Below are 19,840 nucleotides of genomic sequence, written 5' to 3'. Positions count from 1 at the left end.
GGCTGAGAATATACCAGCTGATCCAGGCCACATGGGCTCTGTGCCTGCAGGCCACTATAACTTTCACTGAGGGCTTCCCAATATGGGTCTGTGAAAGAACTGATGGACATATATTGAATACATTATAAACCCAGAGATACCAGCCAAAGGCTTCAAAGAAACCAGGGCAAGTCTGATGAAAACCAAGGGGCCAGATAGGAAGAAATCACTTAAAGGCAACATTCAGAGTTTGTTATGCACTTGAAAGTCATGTCATAAGCTGACCACCATGGGATTGAGGTGGAGAGTCCTTTCCTTAAATCCCCTTTAGTACTTGTGACTTTTCATCTCCAGCAGGTGCTACTTCCACAGTAACAGAAACAAACAAACAAACAAACAAAAATACACAGCAAAGTTTCAAAATCATAAGCTGTGGTCTGGTTCATTTTATACAGAGCTGTATGTCTCCCAGGTAAGGATATAAAGTTGCAAAGTCTGAAGAATAAACCACAGTATAACATACAAATTTGAAATGTAAAAGCTATTAAGGCTCAAGAGGGAAGGTTTATTAATCTCCCCCATGCACCCCCCCCGACCTCAAAAAACCCAAAAAGGAAAACGTCAGGGCATGACATTCAGCCCTTGTCTGGGAGAGGTGCTCCTCTGTAAGTTCTGCACTGGGGGCAAAGCAGAAAGGTGGGCGGTCAGAAAGTGGCTGCGAGGCACCCAGGTGAGTCCAAGTCTAAGAGGTCCAGGGAGCTGAAGGCACTTGGGCTACAGGAGAAAGGCTGATCTGACTTGGCGTAGCCCCAAAGGCCTAAGCTTCAGATGGCTGGATCCACGACAAAGGCCCAGGGGAGCAGAACCTACTCAGTCCCAATGCTGGATGATCCTGAGCGAGACTCTTCAGTGACCAAGCCCAGTTAAAGACTAATATGAAACAAAATTTCTGTAGATTTTGCTCTGGATTCTAAATTAGATTCTTTACATTTATGCTTAGATGCTTTAATGACTATTACGTCACATCTCTGAATGAAAAAGTAATTTCTCTTTTAAAAAAATTAATCCAATTCTAGGAAGACTAGCTGTTAGAGCCACAGGGTCATAATTCTGGCACTATCAATCACCTTGTTTGGTTTTATTGTTGTTTTTTTAACTTGATTTCAGGAATTACAAATGAATATGAAATGCATACACAGACTTAGCAGTGCTGGTCTCAAAAGCCTAACATAGTGGCAAGTGACAAGCATCTTGGAGCTCGATGAGAACTATGTAACATGCCCCTGCATATTTCCAGCCTCTGCTCTTCCAAGAGGCAAACTGAAAGTGCTTCCTGTTCTCAAGGACAATTGGGTCATTGCTGCTAGATGGTATAACTAAAGATCAGTCAACAGGGAACATTCACAGAGCCAGACATTTTCTAACCTGATGATTTTCATGAACTATTTCCAAGGTTGACTCAATACATTTAAAATTTTTTTTATCTCATTGGACATGATAAAGGTTACCATTTACTGTGTTAAACTGTGAGAATGTTCAATATGACACAAAGCAAAGATCAAGGCCTGGGAAATTTTGTTACTTGTGAGTTTATCCTTGGGAAAGAAGCTGGGCCATGTTTCTCATTCTGCTTATCACTTGGGAGGTTCTCAGAGTTTCTAAAAAGGCGTGTAGTTCTGTTCAGCAGCTCTGTAAGACACCCAGGCTACCTAGCTAATTAGTCCTCAGACCACTAAAGGGCAGGCAAGCCTTCTAACTGAGAATGTTCACTCTCAGGGAACCAGCTGTCACTTACAGTAGAGCTCACTAATCTTCTGCCCTTGGACGGATGGCATTGTGCACTTAATTACTATGGAGAGATGGGTCCATTAAAGGCAGAACTAATTCTGCCCGTCTGGCCTCTACCCTGTGAGCCCATTCACGCGCCTCTGCTGCACACTGTGCAAAGTGAAGCCTCCTGGACCCATCTCAGCTTTAAGGGGAAGATCTAATAAGCACTGGAAGAAGAGGAAAACACAGATGATATTAAAATACAGTGAATGTGAGGTTCCAGCTGAGTGACTCTACATTATTTTCCACCCCAAGGGTATAATTTTCCATGACTATGGTTTAGAAAACCAGATGTATTACATTTTTTGTTTTTTCCAAAACATTTGGACACTTGTGTGAGAAACACCCAATGCATGATCTTAGTACAGCAGGTTTTTGACTGAGTAGACATCAAGGAATACTGTTTGAGTTAATTACAGATACTTTACAGTACTAATTGCCAATACCTCTCTTAAAAAATTTAATAAAACTGGGATAGCCATAGTGCTGTGCTGTAGGGAAGAGAGACAAACTTAGAAGTCCTGGGGCAAGGTTCTCTCTATCAGAGGCCACTGCTTGGCGGGGGGTGGGGGGCACAGGTTGGGGCGGGGGCATGCCGCTGCCACCACATCTGACCAGGAGGCAAAGCCTTCAATTGAGGACTTGGGGGATAAGAAGTAAGAAATGTATATTAACCTCAGTCACTGGACAGGATAACAGTGAGATTCACTGAAAGAGAAAATGATGACACATCTCAGGAAAATGGAAGAACCATACGGTCAGAGACAGGGAGTTACAAGGAACTGACTCAGGTTTCTCTTTGAAGGTGCCAGAGAACTGCTGATAATCGCATTCCAAAAAAATGGAATGGAGGAAGGAGATGTGACTAAAGTTTATCAGGAACAAACAGCAGTTGGTTCAGTGGTTTACATAGTCTTTTCAGTTTTTCTTTTCCCTCAATACTTTTTATTTTTAAAAATAGTTCTTCTGTAATGTGGTGTTCAAAATGGAATTGAAAACTGGCACCCCATTTCTTTAAAACATCTGGCAATTAGAATTCCACTGCCCATTTTTCATTATTGTTTTCATTGTGCTGATTTTTGGTGACCAAACCCTAGCCACCTTCACATTGCCCTCTTTTTTCGAAATACATGGTGCACAGAGAGGCCACCTTTTTCCAGGACTGTGAACCTTCAGGCTTGTGAAAAATAAGGTCGACCAATGCAACTGCTCATAATAACTTTCTGATTGGCCCCGAAATTCTAGTTTGGGATTGCTTCACTCCTGGACTACAACTTTCTGTGGGAGATGCACGTTTTCCAGAGAACTTAATTTACAGCTACTTTTAAAACCTGAGGGCCTGAATCAAAAGAAGAGGAATATCAGGCTGGAGTCAAGATGGCAGATAAAGTGAGAGCAAAGACTAACACCAACAATGGCTTCGATAAAGAGAAAGCATTTTAAGACTAAAGAAAAATCTTGTCAGAAGGTTCCAGAAAAGTTCTAATTTTTTAATTGTTAGCAGTTGATAAAGTTATTCATGCAGAAGTATATACAACAGAACACTTCTTTTTTATTTTATTTGTACTTTTTGGCCTGGGACATGGATTTTAAATGGATATTGTACCAGGTTCATTAAAATAAACAAAATATTTGTTAAAAAAACAAAACAAAACAAAACAAAACACTGGCAGAGCCTGGTGTATCTCTCCACACTGTGGCCCTCTCCTTTCTTGGAGAGTGAATGAAAACTTTATTCTCTACACTTCCTTCTCTTTGTGAATTCATTCACAGTCCGCATCACCGACCACCTAAACACTCATCCTGTATCCTGTATAATAAAACTGTAATCTTAAGTAAAAAAAGAAAAAAAAAACCTGGCAGATTTTAAAGGATTATTTTTCAAAGTAGCATTTGATTTTCTAAATCATTGTTGGAAAACTCATTCTACCAGCTAAATTCTCCCCGTGGACTCTGGCATTATGACGAACTTCCTAGTAATGTAATGAAAAGTCCTTTGAAAATTCCTTTTTCTTGAGTCATATGAGTCAGTGAAAATGAAGGATGGATGGGTGCACAGAAAACAGCTCTTCAGTGTGCCACTTAAAGCTGCTTGTTCGCATGAAAGACTTCTCCATTCTATCTTGGAAAAAACAAAAATGCACTTGACATAGTACAAACTGGTTTTGAATTATCAAAAATGTTTGCTATTTAGTAATCTAGCAAGTGATGCACATATTTTGTTTTCATGTACTCGGCGATATAAATAAAATTAAGTCTGAGCCTCTTTTTCCTTTGAATGAGGCCTTCCATGTTTGAGAAAGTCTTCTATTACTGCATATATTTTGGGGACACAGACATCTAATAGTTTTCATTTTGGGGGATTAAAGATTTTTCTTTTTCCTGTTTCAAATATTTCTTACACTTTTTGATATATAGTATTTGATCTTCTTACCAGAAAATTAATTTTGAGTTTTGAAGCCTTTATTCAAACTACTTTTTAAAAAAAGATTTTATTTATTTTTAGAGAGAGGGGAAGAGAGGGAGAAAGAGATGGAAAGAAATATCAATTGGTTGCCTTTCACATGCCCCCAATTGGGGACCTGGCCCACAACCCAGGCATGTGCCCTGACTGGGAATCGAACCAGTGACCTTTTCGTTTGCAGGCTAGCACTCAATCCACCGTGCCACACCAAGCAGGGCTCAAACTACTTTTAAATGAGTGGTTTATTGTTAGTGTTTTTTATAACATGTTTTTTCTTTACCCTTTTATTTCTTTTTTATATATATATGTATGAAATACATGTGAAAAAGACAACTTATATGAAAACTTTATACATATATAAAATTTGCAACCCAGAATATTGCCCTGTCATTCATGAAAAATGTTCTGGCACCAAAACTAATGGCAAATGTTAAGGGTAATAGAAAACTAGAGCAAAGAGCCATTCAGCTTCAGCCTTTACATACCATGAATAAATCATTAAAACACCACATGAAGAAGTTTACACGGTGACTATTTGCCTTTCAGTACTGTGGACTTTCAACATTTTGTTGCCTTTACAGTGAACCAGAGTAAAAATATTCATCTACCATTAATGTTATGTGCTGATTTTTTTTTTTGATGGTAACATTCTATCTTTATGACACTACTACAACCACATTGGCTTTACCATCTCGGTTTTATAGTTAATAAAGATAATGGAGTGCCATCTTTATTGATGTAATGTGTTAAGCATTATATGCTAATAGAATCTAGTTTGTTTCAGGTGAAAAATATTCTTTCAGTTTCCATTTTGAATGTGTTTGGATTAAACAAACTACTAATGTCTGCAGGAGAAAAACCCCAGATCCTCAGCTGTGAACATCTTGTTTGGATGTGGAGAGAAACCAGGGAGTAAGGGGAAACACACAATTTCCCCCAGGCCTGTGCTCAGACATCACCACTTTTCCTCATCTGCATCTGGGCCCAAGTGCTGCTCAGTGACAACCCTTTCGCACTGACCCTCTGAAGCTCTGGGCTGAGGGAGGGGCTGCAGCTGTGCAGTCCTGTGTAGAGGGGTGCCCCAATTGGTTCGTGGTGGAGCCCCTGCAGCCTCGCCCGCCCTCCCAGAGCAATTGCTGTACCTGTGGTCCCCCGGCTCTGCCCCCCACCCCAGAGCCACGGTCCAGGCCTTGGGGCTCAGCTCCAAGGCTGACCTGTGGAACCCTCAGAGAAGCAACACAGAGTCAAAAAAGCCTCAGAACTGGAAGGCTGGGAATGAGCAAGCTTTAGCACTGGGTGCCTCCAAAGGTCTCCATACTCCAAACCCACCACTGTTGCTGTTTTGTATAAAACTGCAAAAAATCTGGGTGGTATCAATAGCATTTTTTGGCTTACGAAGAAGGTCGATCTGCTTAATATTTAATAAATGTGGCCTTTGGCTACACTAATAATTATGTAATATTTACACTGAAATCCCACCTCTCTTTAATACTTTTAATTTTTTTAAGCATCATCAAATATTTTTATTTGAGGCATTGTGTTTCAAGTGGCCCCAAAAGAACCTGAAACACTTGGGGTCAGTTTTTAAAAAATACTTGTTCTTTTCTCCTTAAGCATTATGTTACCAAATTAGTGACCTTGCCAAGTGCCCATTCAGCTGAACGTTAACAAAGAAGCCCTGTACTTTCTTTTCCTGCCACGATGAGAGCAGCACTCAGTCCTCTCTCCTCCCTGGAAGGATGGTCAACCTTTCAAGGCCTCAGACCATTCTACAAAACGCTTGTTTTCCTCTTTCTGTGGCAAGTTCGCTGGCCTTGAGAGGACACAGTTCATCTGATTTTACTACGGTTCTCATTTACACGTGTAAGCCAAATAAACGAATGGGCTGACATTATGGTGAAAGCCTTAATGAAGTGATTTCTAGCAAAAATACAGCAACAGGAAACCCCAGGCAGCCAGAGAAGTTTTCTGTTCTCCAGAACACAGCCCCTCCTGACAAAAGATGACACAGACATAGATTAGGATCTTCTCTCCCAGGTGTGGGTAGAATGGGGGCTGGGACCTTGTACCCACCTGCCTGTGGAGCTGTCCCCCGTCTGCAGGCTGCAGTCGGGATCCATGGTCACTGATCCGCATGGGGGAGAGTGGAGAACGCTCCCCTCCTGAAGAGCCACAGCCTGGACCATTGTCCTCCAAGTCTGCAGCGTCCCCCTGTAGGTCCCCCTGGACTCCAAGTTCACCGAGCCTGGGGTGCAGCTCTGGGTGCTCACTCTGAAAACAACAGGAGATGGTGATCACAGCTTTACCCAAATCCTTCTGCTGTGCAGTCTGATTTTTACGGTTTGAGGATAATTATCAACCCTTCATTTCTCAGGCCTTTCCCCTAATATGCTCATTTTCGCCATTTCACCCATTGGCCACTTTCTCCAATTAAATAGTATACAGGAGAAAATACAGTTTACTAGAAAGATTAGAAATTTTACTATCTATAAATTATTATTGCTTATACTTATACTTTTATAAATTAGAGGAGGAACTCCAAAGTATTTATCAACATGAAAATTTACAACTATTTCTAGGTTTCGATTAATGTTGATTTTCTATGTCATAGATATTTGGAAGCAGGTGGAATTAGTTTTTGAAGACTTTCTTCACCCTGAGGAAAGAGAATCACCACATCTTCCCATTCATGGGATGACTTAAAATTATACACATTGTTTACCAGAGTGAAACACAGACGAAAGGTCTTTGGGGACTAGAAGGAAGCCAATATTCGGAATGGTGTGAAGCAGCTGACTGAGCAGCCAGCAGGATGGACACACCCAACACCAGGATTCCAGCCCTGAGCTCACAGGAGAGCAAGGCCAGGGAAGAGCCTGTGGAGATTGAGGTCACTCTGACTTAATCAGTAAAATCCATCTGAGAACAAATAACTCTGTTCTGGTTCTGTTCTGCACCTAGGAATTGAGGCACGCTCTCCTTTAGAGAGCATACAAAAATTTCAGAAGCAGCAAGAAAGTGACCTGTCTGGAGCTTGGAAAAGACCCTTATAAAACTGCACTGGCAGAGTGGGCTCTGACATAGGAACAAAAACGGAAATGTAAGGAGGGAGGAAGCACTTAGAACAAGGTTTTACCAACTAGCAAGGTAGAAGGAGATGGTCAAGGATCTCAGGGTGATCATTCTAATGAATTCATAAATCAGCAACAAAAGAGACAGCAGCAACACTGCTGCAGAGCGCACTGTGGACCCACACACTCTTAAAACAAGGCCTAGGGACAGCAGAGGACCCTTGGTGTGATACATAACTGGGCAACCCATTGCATTTCCATCACCTGGGGTGGGCACGACAAAATAATCTGAACTAACAGAACATGATGTTGTGTGCAGGAGAAAGGGGATGGCAGTGTCTGGAGGTCAAGAACAAAACTGATGCAAATAAAATTAACTCTCCAAGTGAAGGTACCTCAGTGAAATCCTCTCCTTCTTCCTCCATCTGTTTCCCTTGTCGCCAGTGCTTCAGCAGCCACCTGAGTTTGACGTAAAAAAGGAAAATGTTCTGCTTCAAGGACCGGAGCTCTTGCTGCATCAGATTCTTCTCGTCACTCCAGGTTCGCTCATGGAGGGTGTTCTGCAAGGCCAGGCTGTGCATTTCCAGTTCTTTCCACCTCAAGGCGTAGAGGTGCTCCTCCTCCATCTTGAACAGAAAAAAAAGACAGTGTGATGAGCAGGCATCCCAATTTGCCACCCAAACCAAACCGAGAGTCTTTGCAAACTGCCATTCAATCCATATAATTTTGTATATGGTACATGAAACACAAAAACCATCAAACATTCAGTAAACTCTTTAAGATGTTCACTATTTATAAAACCTCATGAGTTTTTTGATTTGGAAGAAAGTGCTATTCCAAGGTAAGGTATTATAATCATTTGTCAAAGTCAAACCTCTCATGGTGTTTTCAGATGTTTCTAAACATGTTTTGGAAAATATTCCTTGCATGTATGGCTACAGCTGACTTGAATACAGAATCCATTTGCCCTCTGACCCTGCGCTTGCACACAAAAACACACTGCAGTTGTAATGAGGGAAGAAGTATTTAGAAATCCTTTCCCTTGACTTCCTGGCCCCCTATTCCCCTCAGCCCCTGACAGAAAGAGAACAGCAAGCTAAAGACGAGGCTGACAGAGAGCCTGACAGCGAGAGCTGGGGGCCAGCAGCACTCTTTCCGCACGTGCAGTGCTGCGCTGCATGCTGAGCAGCAAACAGGACAGTCAGTCTGTGACCTCCATCCCCTGCCACGCTTAAGATTTCACATTTCAATTACATATGGCTAACTCTTACGGAAATAAAAGCAGTGCTGAAAGAGAAATGTTTATCCATCTCTACAATAAATTCCTGCTTTTTCAACACAGGTCTAAGCAAAAGGGTATGAAGAAAAAACTTAATTTACAGACAAGAACACAAAAATATTATCTATAGTAGCTAAAGTGGGATGAAAAAAGGATTAGATTGCCAGCATTATCATTATCAGCTGTCCTCTCCTAATTTAACACACCCCTTCTTCAGGCCACACACCAAGGCAGTGGGTTTTGTTTTGCTTTCGTCAAGTACTACATCACTGCTCAGAAACCGTGGGAACAGGCTAACTCGGCCTGAGGGCGACAAACGTGAGGGAGCCAGTGAAGAGCGACAGGCAGCTCTGGGAAGGTGCCTGGGTCTGTACAATGACTTGCACATCACTATCCTAATACCAGATTTTGCTTGCACTTCTAGCTGATTTAGTTCAGCACCTCAGCAGCCCTCGGAGTCCCACCAATGGCTCTCTACCCAGTCTGGACACGAAAACGGCACAGAGTGGGTAAGGTAGGCAGCTTAGTACACTGGAAATCCAGTGTTCCCAACTTACTGCATGTTGTCTTAGGCCATCAACTGCCTCTGGTCAAGTTTCACCTTCCTCAGCCACGAAATGATTAAACTAATAGGGAACACTATGCAGAGCGCCTCACTTATGGCAGGTTCTCCAGAGGTGCTAGGTTATGAGTGGAAACACAGCACTGCAGGGACTCTTAGTCCTTTCACTTGCAGCCCCTGGAAATGCTCCTTCCTGACTTGCTCTCTCTGACCCTCTCCACTGCCCTGCCGCCTCTGCCCGCTTCAGGACTCCAAGCACTTTCCAAGGCTCAGAGCCAGTCTTCTGCCCTGCACTGTGATAGGGGACACCTTCCTTTCCCCTCTGAACAAGTCTGGATGACATTTTACCACCTCCAACCAAGGTCTGCGAGCTTCTTCCACACACTCCCTTATCCTGAGTAGAAGTACTAGAAAAACCCGGGCCCCTGACGTTTGGCTATCAGCATCGTTTGAGATAAGCTCATTTTCAAACATGATTTTTGGTGCAATGAAAAAAAGAACAAAATAGTTAATTACTTATCTTTCGAGTAACAAAATTATTTTCCTTTTGTAGTAACATGTGAAACATGAGCTATAAATGAAATGTTTAAAAGGGGAGTGCATCTGACAGTAAACACTGGCAGAGCACTTTTAGATACTGGCATTCACCTTTGTTTTCCCCAAGTGCAAGGTGCAGAAGGTGCTCCCTTAGTCAGGTCTGACCTGTTCAGATGAGCGTGGCCATGGACAAGGAGGGGCTTCTGGGTTAAGTCCTGGGACACCTTACTCTGCACAGGATGTGCATGTCAGAGCACTGCGGTACACTGGTCAAGACAACTATTTTGTTTTGTTTTTTAAATATAAGTATCTTCCCCAATAAGTTAAATAAAAAATAAATAAGTAAAAATACAAGTATCTTTTGAGAACAAATACAAGGGGAAAAAGGCAGCAAGGACAATTCTGAGCCTGGATATCTGTTCGAGACCTAATTAGGTTTGAGGTGGCAGGGACTGGGCAGTCTGCGGGGAGGCCCCGGGCAATGAGCGCGGTATCTGCTAATCCCTTCTACCAGGCACACCGGGAAAGGATTTAATGGAGAAAGGATAATTAGCCAGTAACAATTTGTTCTAAAATAGCTAGAAGAGCTAATAAGGTCACAGCTCAATTAATGGAAGTTTTCTGAAGACAACGATTTAGGGTGACCTCTCCCCCACTGCCTGCTGCTCGCTCCAGAATCCCAAGCACTTCCCAAGGCTCAGAGCCAGTCCTCTGCCCTGGGGTCTGTTAGGCACAGCTCGACAAAAGTTGTCGGATACACATTCATGCGCAGTTGCACGTAGGGCCCTCATTTTATTTTACTTTGCTGGGTTTGGCTGCATGAAAATTTAGATTAGATATTAAGAACTTCCTGAGGCCACACTGTAAATATTAAAAAGCATGTTTCAGAACAGAAAAGTAGACATTTATCTGTATAAGGTGTCCAACGGAGTGCTTGACTGGGTGACTTTTCCATATGCCCTCCAGCCCCATAAGTCCAGAGCCTGTGCACAACAGACAGGGTTCCTTTAAAGCATATCTGCCATCTCTGTCAAGGGCTCTGCAGTCAGAGATGCGGTTGTGCTAAAATCCATGTGACATATTTACCTTTTGGATCTTGTTTGTAAATCTCTCTGTCTCTTCTTGATGCAGTCTGGTCGCCTGTGCAAGCTGACCCTGCAGCTCCTCTAGCGATACACTCTGTTCAGGTAAAACAGGGGGGCCCCTGAGCTGATCAGTGGGATAAAGGAAGGGGTTTAGTGGACATGAGAACTCTGCCTGAAGTGAAGACATGGGACAGACATCTGCACAAGTCAGGGACACACAAGGAGTGACACAGCATGTGCGGGCGCTGCAGCAGTGGAGTGACTCTGGGGCAACTCCTGTGAGGTTCTCGCCCTGTGACCTTACGCCACCTGGGAAGGACAGCTCCACCTGCCTTCATCTCTCACCTAGGAGACGAGGTGGGTGAGTGGGGCTATCACCTGAAGGGCTTCGACCACCACAGTCACCACAAACCAGGCTGAGAAGAAAGCCAGGGTACACCAGAGGAGTCTTTGCTACCATGGCAGCTTCTAGAGCATTTTATAAAATGCTGGGGGCCATCAGAGCTGGTGACTAAGATGGAGTCAAGCATGACCACCTCACACACAGTCAGCTTCTTAGATTCAATGCCCAAGTTCAACACATGGTTAAGTTGCACAATTAATTTGTTTGTATACTTTCTTATTAGAGGTTTTCCTGTCTTCCTTTTCTCCTGGCAGTCCCATCCTGGATGCTCAGAGTAACTGGGGTTGGGGCTCCTTCAATTAACAGACACATTGTTTCAGGCCTCTCCACTGCACACAATCCATGCCTAAGAGGAATCACACAGAGACCTGCTTGTTATATTTTAGGCTGAAAATGTTAGGTTAAAAATAGTGAAAGGAATCTTTTAAAACTCTTTTATTGGTGAAGTCTGTCCTTTCATGCCTTTTATATCCAAATGGCAATGATAGAGGAGTTAGACTACTACTTTTGAAATGAATTTTTTAGAGATAGAAACAGTTATATTAAAAAACCTTAAGACATCACTAAAATTGAAGCCTAAGATTTTGCCTACTGGCCTATGCTACCTGAAGACAGGTGACTCATAAAGCTAGGAATTAGAGTGGATTGTTGCAATAAAAACTGGTATCACTTCACTAGTTCATTCTGATTACCTTTAACCAATCTGTTATTTCTCATTGAGGATACTGTTTGCTCTTCCTAATCTGATGTCACCTGAGTTGTCATGATTGAAAATCATACCACAGGATCAATTCAGAAAATTCAAGGGTAAATCACTTCCCTATGCCCAAGAGATGACCAAAAGAGAGCTCACAAAAAGGATCCAGACAGAGAAAATCAGAGATGCTGGGGGTCCCAGCTTTGGGACAACATCTAAAAAAATTTAAGCTCACCCTATTTTGAAGAAATGTTCTCAATGTTCTCAAGAACTATTGAGAACATTAATGTTTCTGTGATTAGCTAGTTATTACAGATTATTAGTATAGTCTTTTATGTTTCCTAGGCAGGGCTTCAGGTTCTCTTTGAAGAAAGCACTTCTCTACACATTGAGTTTACTCCGAAGACGAATTTCTCATTTCTAAAAGTTCAATCTTACTGTTTTTTAGTATGTGTGGTTCTTTACAACTCACTCTTTTCTCTTGTGTGCTTGTCTTTTCTAGTCTTTAACACATGCATTTTCTAGTCTCTTTTTGATAATCCTAGAGTCTGAAGACCTTAGCGTTGGATCCTGCCATTGGGCATTGGTTGGCTTCTGCACCAGGTGTGTGTTTTTGGCTTGGATGTCAGCAGTTTTGCATTGTGAGGTCATCTTCAACGGGAAGTTAGCTATGATCTTGGTTGGATGTGACCTAGGCTGAGAATGTGCCTCCAGATGGGCTCTGTGTTCACAAAAAACAGCAACAGAATCTTTGGCGATCCCTGGACCTTCAGGTAACATCGATTCAAAGTCTGATCCTGGCAAAGTTGGCTGTCCTTGAAGTTACTTGGAGCAGACTCCACACTGGTGGACAAGCTCCCATTACCTCCCTCTGCCAGGAGGCAGATGTTTCTCCAGCTTGGCCTTTCACAATGTGCAGCACTTCGAGGATCCTGGTTCATATTCTAAAAAAGCATTATTTTAGCCCTGGCTGGCCTAGCTCAGTGGATTGAGTGCAGACTGTGAACCAAAGTGTCACAGGTTTGATTCCCAGTCAGGGTACATGCCTGGGTTGCAGGCCATGACGCCTAGCAACCGCACATTGACGTTTCTCTCTCTCTCTCCCTCCATTCCTCTCTAAAAAAATTAATAAACAAAACCTTTAAAAAAAAACCCTCAACTTAAAAAAAATCATTATTTTATTATGATATTACAGTTATCCCAATGTTTCTCCCTTTGCCCCGCCCCCCTCCACACAGTAACTCCAATTCCCTCTGGCAATCCCCCACCCTTAGGTTCATGTCCATATAAGTTCTTTGGATACTACATTTCCTATACTGTTCTTAACATCCCCTCCACCCCAGCTATTCTGTACCTACTAATTTGTACTTCTTAATCCCTATACCTTTTGCCCCATTTTCCCTCTTTATCTCCCAACTGATAACCATCCAAATAATCTCCATATCTATATTTTTGTTTCTGTTCTGCTTATTAGCTCAGTTTGTTTTTTAAATTGTTGATAGTTGTGAATATATTGCCATTTTAATGTTCATAGTTTTGGTCTTTTTTTAAACAAGCTCCTTTAACATTTCATATAATAATTGCTTGGTGGTGATGAACTCCTTTAGCTTTACCTTGTTTGGGAAGCATTTTATCTGCCCTTCCATTCTAACTGGCTTTGCTGGATACAGTAATCTAGGTTGAAGGTCTTTGCTTCTCATCACTTTGAATATTTCTTGCCACTCCCTTCTTGCCTGCAAAATTTCTTTTGAGAAATCAGCTGGAAGTCCTATGGGAACTCCTTTGTAGGTAACTCTCTGCTTTTCTTTTGCTGCTTTTAAGATTCTCTCTTAAATCTTTGGCATTTTAATTATGTGTCTTGGTGTGGTCCTCTTGCATCCATCTTCTTTGGGATTCTCTGTGCTTCCTGGACTTGTATGTCTATTTCCTTTACCAAATTAGGGAGTTTTCTTTCATTATCTTTTTCAAATAGATTTCAAATTTCTTGGTCTTCCTCTTCTCTTTCCAGCACCCCTATGATTCAAAGGTTGGTACGTTTGAAGTTGTCCCAGAGGCTCCTTACCCTACCCTTGTGTTTCAGAATTCTTTTTTCTTCTTGCTGTTCTGGTTTTGTTTGTTTGTTTGTTTGTTGTTGTTGTTGCTTGTGTTGCAAATCATTGATTTGATTCTTGGCTTCATACACTCTACTGTTGTTTCCCTGTCAATTTTTCTTTATTTCACTGAGTGTAACCTTTACTTCTGCCTGGGTCTTTTTATGTTGCTGAAGTACTCAATGAGTTACTTAGCATCCTAATAACCAGTGTTTTGAACTTTGCATCTGATAGATTGCTTATCTCCATTTCATCTAGTTCTTCTTCTGGAGTTTTGGTCTGTTCTTTCTTTTGCTCCATTTCCTTGTCTCCTCATTTTGGCAGCCTTCCTGTGTTTGTTTCTATGTATTAAACAGAGCTGCTTTGACTCCCTGTCTTAGTAGCATGGCCTAATGTAGAAAAGTGCACCCAGAAGTTGAATAGGCAGAACCTCAGGCAATCACCAGGGCAGGGCAACCTGTGTGAACCAGACTGATGGAGTCTCAGATATGGTGTTGCTGCTCTGTGGCCCTGTGTGGGGAGGGCTCAGGAAAGGAACAATGGCTGCTACCTGGCCTCTGGAGTTTTATCCAGGAGGAAGCTGTCCTCTGGAACTCACCCTGATGCCAGACACTTCAGTTTCTCCCCATATGCAACTGGTGCCCTTCAAGCTGCAGCCCTGGTGCTGGAGCCCAGAGGGAGTGAGTCTGCGTAAGTCCCAAGTCTGTTATGGACTTTAAGAGGAGATGCTTAGAATCCTGCAGTTTCTTCTGCCACCCCAACCTTCACTGGTTTTTACAGCCAGAAGTTTTGGGGACTTATCTTCCTGGCACTGGAACCCTGGGCTACGGTGCATGGTGTGGGGCAAGGATCTCTCACTCCCGAGGCATCCTTTCTGATTTTTGTCCAATATATGTGGGTGTGGGACCACCTGTTCTGTGTCTCTGTGTCTCCGCCCCTCCTACCTATCTGGATGAATGTGACTTCTTTAATTACTTGGTTGTCGGATTTCCATACAGATTCATTTTCTGATGATTCTTGGCGATAGTTGTTTTGTAGTTTAGTTATAATTTTTGCTGTGTTTATGCAAGGAGGCAAACCATGTTTACCTATGCCTCCATCTTGACTGGAAGTCCTGGTTCATTTTTTTCCCTGCCCATGTTGGACCCAAGGCCCTGTCTCCTGTTCTCTTAGAGCTATTAAAATACAAGACTCAGGGGTACCAATTCTGGCAACTATCTCCTCAACCTAAGCATCTAAAGGCCACCAACTCTGCTGTGGTTTTCAATTCTGAAATAAATTTCAACCCTTGGAGATTTTTCTAATTTCATCAGGAATTCAGCTATATATCTTAAGGGACATTTTATATTTTATGTAGCATTTTCTTCAACAAATCTTTATTAAGCACCTATGTGCTAGACACTATACTGGGGATACAGCAGTAAGCAAAGTTGCCCCAAATCCCTGCCTTCATGAGGATTCCCTTCTGGCACTTCCGTTGTTTTGCACAGGAGTATTTTCAGGTTACCCCAGACACTCAGTTACCTGTTACTCTATCCATCTATACATTTCAAATGTAAAAATCCTCCATGTTTGTAACACATCTGGTAGTAACCCAAAATTCCCTGTTAGATGTAAAATGGGCATCCTAATAAAATTCAGCTTTTACCCTGGCTGGCATAGCTCAGTGGATTGAGCTCGGGCTGCGAACCAAAGTGTTGCAGGTTCGATTCCCAGTCAGGGTACATGCCTGGGTTGCAGGCCATGACCCCCAGCAACCACACACTGATGTTTCTCTCTATCTCCCTCCCTTCCCTCTCTAAAAATAAAGAAACAAAATCTTTAAAAAAAAATCAGCTTTTAAGAAAAGCAAAAATCTATTAATTTAGTTTGTATTTATTACACTAAACTATTCAGTTTGGTTTCACTCTTAATAAATAATTATATAAACCATTTTAAATTTTAAACTGACATGTGTCTTGTACTTCAGGCATCATTGGATTAAAAATCTCTTCCTCTGTTTGCACCATGCCTTTGAAGGACCAGAGAAAAGCCCACTGACATTCTGTGGGGTCACTCCTCTGGGGCCCCTGGTTTACCTGCAGTGGCTCCCGTGGGGTCTGTGGATACTGGTCAACAACAGAACTTTTATTCCTCCTCATGTATTAGAAGTTTTACCTTCCTTTACTGTTCATTTTTGCTAACAGAATATTAAAACTATAAACAGCTAAGTGCCCCTAGTCAGGACGCCGTCACTCCAGTGTTACAAAAACGAAATGCAAACAGGCTACGTATGGCCAAAGGTTTTGTCCAGAATCATTCTATTGCCACACAGCCACACACAGTCACGTACATCTCAAGTTTTCACATAACACATAGATTTCCTCCAGAAAACAAATACTTCCCTTTGTTACCAGGTTCCCAAAGATTTTATTCTAAAATCATCCTTTGCCCATTTACTTAAGATTCTGATTATACATCAAACAAATTCATCTTGACATCTCTAGGAAGGCAGTTTATTGAAACATACCATCCGTACCTGATTCTGAGGCTACAGGGACCTATTCATGTTAACATCACAACCACCTTCCCTGGTCACATTCTGAAGCCCTCAGCCCATGCTTTCCCCTCATGGCTGGGTCCCACACTGACTTCCACTGCTAATTTCCTGGACAACTTCAGAGAAAGGGCCTTATAAATTATGCACTTCCCACATTTAAGAAGAGAACTACATTATCTCATTCCACAAAAGAAAGGGATGCTTTTCATGATAGCCACTCTAACACCTAACAATGCTACTTACACATTAGGACTCTACTCAACTCTTTTACCATGACTTCATATTCTGGTGGGTTCCATTTTGTTTGGGCCAGTTTTGTTACTGCTTCTTTCAAAAGTGGTATATGATGTCAACACATGTGTGCACATACTTGGCATAGAACCACACACACATCATTTTACCATGGCTGGTATGTCACAGCTGAAGCATAAGTGTTCACAAATGCTCTGTGAGCTTCGTCGATTAAAGGATAAAGGGGGAGTGAGGGAAGAGAGCCCTTTGAGATTTCTGATGCAGAAACTCAATCCTCTGGGAACAGGCCTGGTTTCATTTATATTTGAAATCTGACCAGTGCCCTTCTTGGCTACTTCTCATTAAGAACTATTTTTAAGGTGCCCTGCACATTCCAAACCACATATTCTATACATTGCTCTCTCTTAAATAGAAATCTCTCATGGTGGTAAGGTCAGGGAAGAATCTGGTGCGGGAATCTTGCTAGTATCAACTGAGATGAACAGGCACCAGGAATACTTTCCCTCTGAAATTTTCTTTTCTGTGTTTGCATTAATGGATCTGTTAGTGTTAGTGAATTCTGACTTCAGCTTTCTCTGCACGTGACTGTTTTAAGAGGGCCGGGTGTGGGGCATACCATTCCCTTCCCGCACTTAGTGCACGTGCCATCTGAGAGGCAGGCCTTCCTCTTCACAGATTTGTTATTTGCTAAAATACTACAGTGTAAGAACATAGATTTTATTTTTCTCCTTTTGTACTTATCGCTGTTACTGGTACTATGAATACAAGTAGTAATTTAACCTGCCCAAAATATCTAAATTCCCCCCAAAAAGAACTTATCTTCCCCTCCTTTCCCCAAATAAGAAAATCTATATGGCAAAAAAAATCACAGAAGGTATTTCACAAATGGAACTTGAGAAATTGATCCTTGTTTAAAACCTCAGCTGAACTTTAGAAAGTTATTTCTTCTTTTAAGCCACTGATACTAGGTGTCCTATCGGGCCCCACCCCCTACCCCAAGGCACTAAGAGCGAAGAGCTGGAGGAGGTTTGCGTGTGGCAGTAGTTGGCTTGTGCAGACGATGGTGGTAATTTCAAGGGCAATGCAAGAGGGAGTAAAGAAGTATGCTACCGGTACACACAGCTTTAGTCTCAGCCTCATTCTAGATGAAAGTGCCCTGTTTGCCTTCCCCCCAATTACCCTGATGCCTTCCACAGGAGCAGCTTCTCAGATAGGCCGCCAGGAGCTTCATGGACCATTTCCATCATGGCCTCATAGGAAAGCAGTTATAAGCAATGAATTTTGGGACGTTTTCATTAAAAGCCTTTTAGGAGTTCTCCCTAGAACTGTCCTCATGCCATTCTTTAACCCAGTGCAATTCTCAAAGGCCAAACCAAGCTGCCTGTCAGAGGAACACAGTGGTTTCCCCAGACCCAGACACCGCAAGGGTCCACATTCAACTCCTCAAAATACAAGAAAAAACTATAAAGCTATCAAAGTGATCCTAAAGTAAGTGTTATCTTCAAAGAATACTTTTAAATATAATATACTTAAATACATAACTGAGTTTTCTCTTCTGTGTGAATTGCCTTAGTGAATAAAAAATCACAACAAATGATGTTTAACTTCTGATTCATACTATTTTCCCTTCAAGAAAATGATGATTCCTAGACCCTGCCTTTCACTGTGATTTTTTTTTAATGTTCTCATTAAAATATATAAAAGTAAGGAAAAATGGACAGGTATTTAGAAAGAAGAAATATGCAATGGCAACATCACCAGCCAAGCGATTAGTTCCCTGAGTGACCCGTGTTTAGAAATATCCCCAAGGAGATGGAGCTCTCGTTGGAGTGTCCGGGGAGGGTGTCAGCGCCTCCTAGTCCCTGCAGTACTGGGCAGCAGGTGGAGAGAGGACTAACCAGGCCTGAGCAGGATGTTCTAGACCCAGTTCTACCACCAACACCCTGGGGAGCGGACTGGCCAGCCCCCCACTCAGGCTTCATTTTTCTCATTCTCAGAAGGAGGCAATGAGTCCAAAGATCTGACATTCCCTTCTGAGCTACATTGTCTGATGATCCTGACTTGCCATGTGGTACCAACTAACTCTGCTAATCTCTACCCTTTGGAGATGATCTTTCCTATAACATTGTTTGATTCAATGAATTATTGCAGCACATGTATGGATGTGGCAAACAATGGGAAGACTTATCAGTGCCCTAGCACCACACAACCCTTTATCAGAGTTTAACTAAACAGGGTTGTGTGTGATACGCCTTGAATGGTGGCACATTCAGGAAGGGAGCTGCAGTTCTCCTCAAACAGTATATGGAAGAGAAGAGGGCTGCCATGTTCAGCCAAGCTGTGCCCCTGGTAGCGGATCAGGGGAACCCCAGTAACGAACGAAAAAGGGCGACAGCGGGCAGGGCAAACTGGCCCCACGGCCAGGGCAGCTGTGATACTCCTTCCTGTCTGCAGTCTTCAATGGTGGGACATATTACCTACCTCTCATCATTTATTAATCATACTTGATGTTCAGGTGGCATTTAGCACATTTTAGTGGACTTTTTCAGTGAATAGCTCATTAGCTCTGAGAAGCATCCATGTATAACCACAGGAAGCAGGCAGGCCATTTTACAGATGAGGAAATTGAGGCTGACACTTCTCTGAGAAAGAGCTAGTCAAAGGCACAGTGGGGCTAGAGCCCAGCCAGAGTCCTGATGCCATGCCAGGGTTGATTCCAGCACAGCGTGATGGCCCTACTGGACATTACTAGTGCTGCCATGTGAAATTGAATGCTGGGAAATGTGTCTTCCTAAGCCTGGTCTTGGAGACAGATCATTCGATCCATTTGAAATGTATAGAACTGTGAGTTTGCTACTGTCCAAGCAACCAGCACTCTCAGATGAAGACCCTGTGTGGGGCACGGGTTTATCACAGGCGCTTATGGTGAAAGTTCTGTAGAGTGGCAAGACACACTAATCACTGAACCTGTATCTGGGGAAAACCCCAAATATATGGCGTTCCATTTTACTAGGTAAGGATGGTGGAACTATACAGGATGTCTCTGAAAACT

At 42.5% G+C, this 19,840-nt stretch overlaps 1 protein-coding gene across 10 annotated transcripts in view; it reads right to left on the bottom strand.

Moving 5' to 3' along the window:
* Positions 1–19,840, bottom strand: part of MTCL1 (microtubule crosslinking factor 1) — a 137,874-nt gene that overhangs the window by 26,441 nt on the left and 91,593 nt on the right. For 5 of the 10 annotated variants that reach the window (XM_036009313.1, XM_036009314.1, XM_036009308.1 and 2 more), the window contains 3 exons: positions 10,809–10,931; positions 7,740–7,970; positions 6,347–6,544 (listed from right to left, as the gene is read on the bottom strand). In XM_036009313.1, coding sequence (XP_035865206.1) covers positions 6,347–6,544; positions 7,740–7,970; positions 10,809–10,931 — 552 coding nt within the window. The remainder of the gene's footprint in view (positions 1–6,346; positions 6,545–7,739; positions 7,971–10,808; positions 10,932–19,840) is intronic. The other 5 variants (XM_036009315.1, XM_036009316.1, XM_036009312.1 and 2 more) reach the window with 2 other exon arrangements.

This window comes from Phyllostomus discolor, chromosome 9 (genome assembly GCF_004126475.2).
Source record: "Phyllostomus discolor isolate MPI-MPIP mPhyDis1 chromosome 9, mPhyDis1.pri.v3, whole genome shotgun sequence".
Lineage (NCBI taxonomy): Eukaryota > Metazoa > Chordata > Mammalia > Chiroptera > Phyllostomidae > Phyllostomus > Phyllostomus discolor.
This window is presented reverse-complemented; position numbering and strand designations above follow the sequence as displayed.